Source organism: Mastomys coucha, chromosome X (assembly GCF_008632895.1).
Source record: "Mastomys coucha isolate ucsf_1 chromosome X, UCSF_Mcou_1, whole genome shotgun sequence".
Classification (NCBI taxonomy): Eukaryota; Metazoa; Chordata; class Mammalia; order Rodentia; family Muridae; genus Mastomys; species Mastomys coucha.
This window is the reverse complement of record NC_045030.1, coordinates 160,880,556-160,887,282: the sequence shown is the minus strand read 5'-3', so window position 1 is coordinate 160,887,282 and position 6,727 is coordinate 160,880,556. Positions and strand designations below refer to the sequence as shown.

At 38.2% G+C, this 6,727-nt stretch overlaps 1 protein-coding gene across 12 annotated transcripts in view; it reads left to right on the top strand.

The window, feature by feature from the left end:
• Frmpd4 (FERM and PDZ domain containing 4) overlaps positions 1-6,727 on the top strand; it is a 659,278-nt gene that overhangs the window by 504,100 nt on the left and 148,451 nt on the right. For all 12 annotated transcript variants that reach the window (XM_031371291.1, XM_031371278.1, XM_031371300.1 and 9 more), the window contains one exon: positions 5,028-5,188. In XM_031371291.1, the coding sequence (XP_031227151.1) occupies positions 5,028-5,188 (161 nt within the window). The remainder of the gene's footprint in view (positions 1-5,027; positions 5,189-6,727) is intronic.

Here is a 6,727-nt window from a genome sequence, read left to right as displayed (position 1 = left end):
ATTTGATTGGGCTTATAACCAATCTGGACAGCAGTGTGGCTATATGGCCCCACATAAGATACTGCCAACACAGGAAGGCAGTATCTAAGAAAAGGAGGCTCCTGCCTGCCTCGCCTCTGATTCGGAGCAGAAATGAACACTTCTTATGACTCCCATCTCTCCAGCTCACTCTTTATCCCTGTACTCCATGGTATCTTTTTATTCTTTCCTTTTCATTCTATATTCGTGTGTGTGTGTCCCTAGCATAGTATTGCCTTGGATATCTTGTCTTTTTTTGTATTTATTCTGCCATTGAAATTGATCTAAACATTTTAATTGCAAGCCTGAACTAATGAGACATGTTACCCACAGAACTGAGCTACAATTGTTTGAAATGGTAGGTTGGTTTCTTAGCTAAGGTTTCTATTGCTGTGATAAAATACCATGATCAAAATCAACTTGAGGAGGAAAAGTTTTATTTTCTCTTACACTTCTGGGTGACACCCCATCACTGAGGAAAGTTAGGATAGGAACTCAAGCAGAGCAGAAATCTAGAGGCTAGAACTGATGCAGAAGCATTGAAGGAATGCTGCTTCATGGATTATTCTTTTTTGCATAGAATGCTTTCCATAACACCTAGGACTATCAGCCAAGGAGTAGCAATATCCACAGTGGAATGGACCCTCCTTTACCAATCATCAATCAATTGGATACTTCAGAGGTTGGCCCACAGACCCATTTTTCGATTGTTATTTTCTCTTCCAAAATGACTCTAACTTATAGCAAGTTGATATAAAACTAACCAGCATAGTTGGTTTTCAAATTTTACAATGGAATACTTTTATCATGTCGGAAAATCATTCCCTTCTACTCACTGATCTTTAGAGATAAAAATAAAAGCTATCATTTTCTGAACACTTACTAGGTGCCAAACATTTTGTAAGTGCTTTACATGCCTTGTTTGCTTTGCACATCTACTTTTTTAAAGTTTTATTTATTATTATATATAAGTACAATGTAGCTGACTTCAGATGCACCAGAAGAAGGTGTCAGATCTCATTACAGGTGGTTGTGAGCCACCATGTGATCCCTGGGATTTGAACTCAGGACCTTCAGAAGAGTAGTCAGTGCTCTTACCTGCTGAGGCATCTCGCCAGCCCCCAATGCACATCTTTCTTATGACATTGTTGTAATTACTGTCATCAATTTTCAAATGGTGTATGAAGTAGTGAATCAGGTCATATGACTAGTATTCAGTGACATTAGAACCCAAAGCCAGGGTTCTTCAAAGTCTTACTACAAACAACCATGCTGGTTTTCAGTGTCCATCCTAGACCTCAGTACCTGTTTCCTGAGAAAATAGGAAGAAGACATGATATAGGTGCATCAAGACATGTACTCATGGTCCATTCTTGTGGAGAGAGGTATATGCAGGAGAAAAGTTCTAGACTAAGAGGTTCACCCTTGATCCATCAGTTGGCTTCCAACAACTAAAAAAAAGAAAGAAAGAAAGAAAGAAAGAAAGAAAGAAAGAAAGAAAGAAAGAAAGAAAAAGAAAGAAAAAAGCTCCCAAATTTCTGTCAGAAGGGATGCCATGGTCCATGGGTGCTCTTATTTACTAACCTTTCTGCTATCAACACAGTAACTGAATGCCACTATTCAGACTTTAGATATTAGAATGCTAACATTATAACATTAGATAGTATAGATTTTAAAACGTTAGAATTCTAACACTCAGATTTTCCATTGGGTTACTGGTTTAGTCAGAGCAAAAGACCAAATAGACACATGAGCCTGTACCATCTCTATAGAATCTCTACTATCATTCCTTTATTACCCCATCATGGCTTCAAACTCACAACCTACCTCTTACTGGCCCCTAGATATCACTAGGCATGTTTTCTTTCCATGAGGCATGTTACACTTCTTGATCCCTATGTCTTGAGAGCACCTCCTCCAAATTTGAACCTGGCCCTTGGTAGAACAATTTGCAGCACCCTCATTTAGTAGCTGTCTGCACAATCTCTCTGTTTAAATTCTCTCCTTATTAACCATAACCTGGTATGAACATTTTATTTTTGCCTGCTTTCTTTCCTTTTATATTTCCAGAATGCAGAACCCAGTGGGTATTTAATAAATTGAGTAAATGAATAAATTAGTATATTATGAAGTTGTCTTGAAGGATTAAACAAACTAACATATGGAAATCATTTAGAACAAACAATACTTAGCATGAAATTGATGTTTAATAACTGTCATTATTATTATATTGTTATTAAATTATAATGATATGAGAGTTATTGAATGAATGATATATTGAAACTTTAAATGCTGTTACTTTATTGTTTCCCAGCAAGAATCTAATAAAGCCACAGATGTTTAAAATATTCTAATTTAATTGCCAATAGGCTACTATAAGAGATGCCAACAAAATCATTTGTGTCCTCCTTTCCTGTTATCTGAAGCACACGTTGTAATTGTCTCTTTCTTGTATTCATTTCTTTTCATGTCATGCCTTTTGAAAAGAGCTTGTGAAGGTGGTCAAACAGCTTCCATCACAGTAAGGTTTTCAAGAGATAAATCACATAACAGAGATGAGCCTTAGAAAAAAGCATGCAACATATTTATCCATTCTCTCTTTCCTCGTGTTCCATGTCTCAAGCAGTTACATCCTGTTTAAAGGAGATTTTAAAATTGTGTTTTCCTAGCGTGCATGTGCACACACACATATATACATATATGTATATATCCCATAGTATTTTTGCTGAATTTCCCTAACTCTGAAGAACATCATGCTTCCTCTTTCCCTGACTTTCTTTCTTACATTTGGACAGTATATTGTCCAGACAGCATATAGAATAGCAACATCCAAGGTAATTTAAAATGATATTCGTTTGCTTATTAAAGAAAAATATTTTAAGTTAAAAATGAGTGCTGGGGAGATATCTCAGTGGATAAATATGTTTGCTTGCTGCTAAGTTTGATGACCTGAGTTCAATTGCTAGGACCCACATGGTAGGAAAAGAAAACCAATTCTTGCAAGTTGTCTTCTGACCTCCATATGTACATTATGGTATATGCTTATGAACACACATGAGAGAGAGACACAGAGATGGAGATAGGAAGAGAGACAGTCAGAGAGAGAGAGAGAGAGAGAGAGAGAGAGAGGATAATTAAATAAATGTAGAATAAAGTTAAGTTACTCTTCCTCAAAGGAAAGCTGTTTTGGACAATCATCATGAATGAAAACTTCGCTAGGAGTTGTGGGAATTGGTCTTTGACTAGATTTTCTGGCCTATCAGCAATGGGGATTTGAGGGATGATACCTCATTTGTGTGTGTGTGTGTTTAACATTTTTATCTATTTATTTATTCATTCATTTATCCATTCATTCACTCATTTCTTACATCCTGACTGCAGTTTCCCATCCCCTATTTCCTCCCAGTTCCTCCTCCCTTATAGCCCCTCTTATCCACCTCACACCCCCACCATCCACTCCTCCTCTATTTTTCTTCAGAAAAGGGCATGCTTCTCAGGGTTCGAACCAAACATGTCATACCAAGTTGCAATAAAAATAGGCACCTCCTCTTCTATTAAGGCTAGACAAGGCAACCCAAAAGGAAGAAAGGGTCCCAAAGGCAGGCAACAGAGCCAGATACAGCTCCTGTTCCCACTGTTAGGAGTCCCACGAGAACACCAATCTACACAACTGTAACATATGTGCAGAGGGCCTTGGTCAGTCCCATACAGATACCTAATGGTTTTGATATTAATTTCATTGTTGACAAATGTTATAACAATGACTGGTCTGTTCCCTTAACCTGTGGAGTGACTCTAAGTCAAAAGCATTTTGAATTTTTAAGTATTATTTATCATTGATGGTTTTATACATTTATATCATGAATCTTACTCCTTTTTAATCTCCTATCCCTCTCCTCTCATCCCGCTACATCTTCTACTGAAACAATTTTTCTTAACAAATCTCCCTTATATTTTCATGTCTTCTTTCTGCATGTGGTCACTGCGTTTATTTAGAATTTCTTGCACCACTGAAGAGAATTATACTTCCCAAATGTCATATGATATTCAAGCTTGAATTATTACTAAAACTTCTGTTAATGAGAAAATTCATTTAAATCATTCAAATCATTTTTTTCTCAAAGTAAATGTCAATACCTAAACACTTAGTTCCTTTTAGAATGGAGAATGTATTTGGTATCAGGATAGGCCACCACCACTAAAACCATCAATATTTTAACTTATTAAATAAGTTAAAATTATTTTAACTTTGATAAGCTCAAGTGCCATGTATACTTCCTGATGAATGTCCATTACTTTCTGAGACCATAGGTCAGCATTTCAGTTAAAATTTGATAACATTATACAAAGAAGTAACTTTTTACCCCTGGTTATCAATTCAGTTTACTGTTGAAAACCTGCTATAGGTCAGACATAGTTCTAGGTAGTTGAGGCATATCGTGAATATAATTAAGTTCATCAGACTAGGTCTGTAGCTGAATGACAGAACAGTTACATAGCTTGTATGAGGTCCCAGGTTCCATTCCCAGCTCTATGAACATGACAACAAAGTAGTTTTCCTTAAAGGCTGTACATTTCTGTCATGGAAAGCAACGCAATAAAAATAAAAATCATCATAAAAATAAGTGTCTTCTGTAGTACATTTGTAGGTAAGTAGTGCCTTGGTGGAGAGAGAAAATAAAAAGGGGTAAAGGGCTAAAAAAAAATCAAAATTAAAATAGTATTCTAAGGTAGTCTTTTATAAGATGGTAATATGTGAACAAAAGTTGGACAGAGGCAACAGTGTAGCCTATAAATATTTGTAGGACAAGCATTTCTCATCATATGAACAGTCAGTGCAAAGCCCTAATATGGGCATTACAGAGTTCCCAAGGAGCAATATATAGACCATAAGAGAGGATCGCAAGTCTCTATATCTTTTCTACTCTCTATCAATGACAATAGGTTTCATTTCAATGCCTAACTGCCACATTGATACCTCTTTTCTCTTGTCTGTATTTTTTCCACAGTCACATGACACAGGCAATCCCATTTGATGACCCTCGGTTTGACAGCTGCCAAATCATTCCCCCAGCTCCACGGAAGGTGGAGATGAGGAGAGACCCTGTGCTGGGTTTTGGGTTCGTGGCAGGGAGTGAAAAGCCAGTGGTCGTTCGATCAGTGACACCAGGTAAGGATGCAAATCCACTCTGTGGACTTTCATAAGACTAGTAGTTGTCAAACCTAGTGAGGATGACTATGGTTCATTTCTGTGACTGAACAGGCTGTGAAGTGAAGTAACACTTTCCCATCCCCCAAAAGATTGCCAAAAGAAGACAGACAGAAAGTGTCACCAAAATGAGCTTTATTTTTCGTACTTAAGTACATATTTTTGTATGTATGTATTGGGGTATTTTGGAGACAGAGCTTTGCTATGTGGCCCTATATGCTTGGTACTATATCTGTAACCAGACCTAGTATAAAGCTCATGACAATCTTAGTGCCTGTGTGGCCATACCTGATTTCCAAGAAGACTTTAAACTGCCAAATACATCATATCCTTGGGTCAAGAAAAACACTGATAATAACACTGTTAACCATGGTATCACTTCTGAATGGAGAAATGCAAATAATGATAGGCAGGCATAATAAGGGATGTAAATACCTGATGGAAAACATAGTGTAGTATTCAGGTTATAGTATAATTTAGTCTCAGAGCAGTTGAATTATTTTACAAGTATACACATCCTTTCCTTCTCACTAAAGACAAGCTATTTCTATGCCCCATTGCTCTTGGCATGGATCAAGTAAATTACTTTGGCCAATGACACATTGGTGAATACACTCAACACAGAAGGTTGGAATGTATGTGTATAGTTGAACTCTGTCATGACTGTAAGAAGGTATGTTTTCCTAGGGAGGCTGATATTCCTACAGTCTCAACTCCACAATAAAATCCTGGAGAAACATCCGGTTACCTGAAGCCTGAACTTTAGTTCAACCCAATCTATAATTTGAATCAGATCTGTTCAGCTAAGCCAGGCCTTAATCATCCTAACAATCCACAAATGGGAGAAGGAACAATTATTGGAATGATCTGTTACACAACAGATGCTAACTGGTACATATCACATCTCTCATTACATGCTTTATATTTTTGCCTCCTCTCCCTGTCCCCCTCCCAGAGTTCTTCATCCTATCCTCCCTCCCCTCTTCTTCTGAGAGAGTAACGCCCCCCCCCCCAGCATCCCCCTTCCCTGGAGCATCAAGTCTCTACAGGATTAGGTACATCTTCTCCACTGAGGCTAGACAGAGCAGTCCTCTGCTACATATGTGCCAGGGGACTTGGACTAGCCTGAATATGCTCTTTGGTTTGTGGCTTAGTCTCTGGAAGCTCCCAGGGGTCCAGGATAGTTGATACTGTTGGTCTTCCTATGGGGTTGCCATCCCCTTCAGCTCCTTCAAGCCTTCCTTTAACTCTTCCATAGGGGTCCCTGACCTCAGACCAATGCTTGGGTGTGAGTATCTGCATCTATCTCAGTCAGCTGCTGGTAGAGCCTCTCAGAGGACACCCATACTAGGTACCTGTCTGCAACTACAGCATAGCATCAGTAATAGTGTCAGGATTTGGTTCCTGCCCATGGGATAAATCCCAAATTGGGTTGGTTAGCCATCCCTTTAGACTCTGCTCCATTTTTGTCCCTGCATCTCTTTTAGACAGGAACAATTT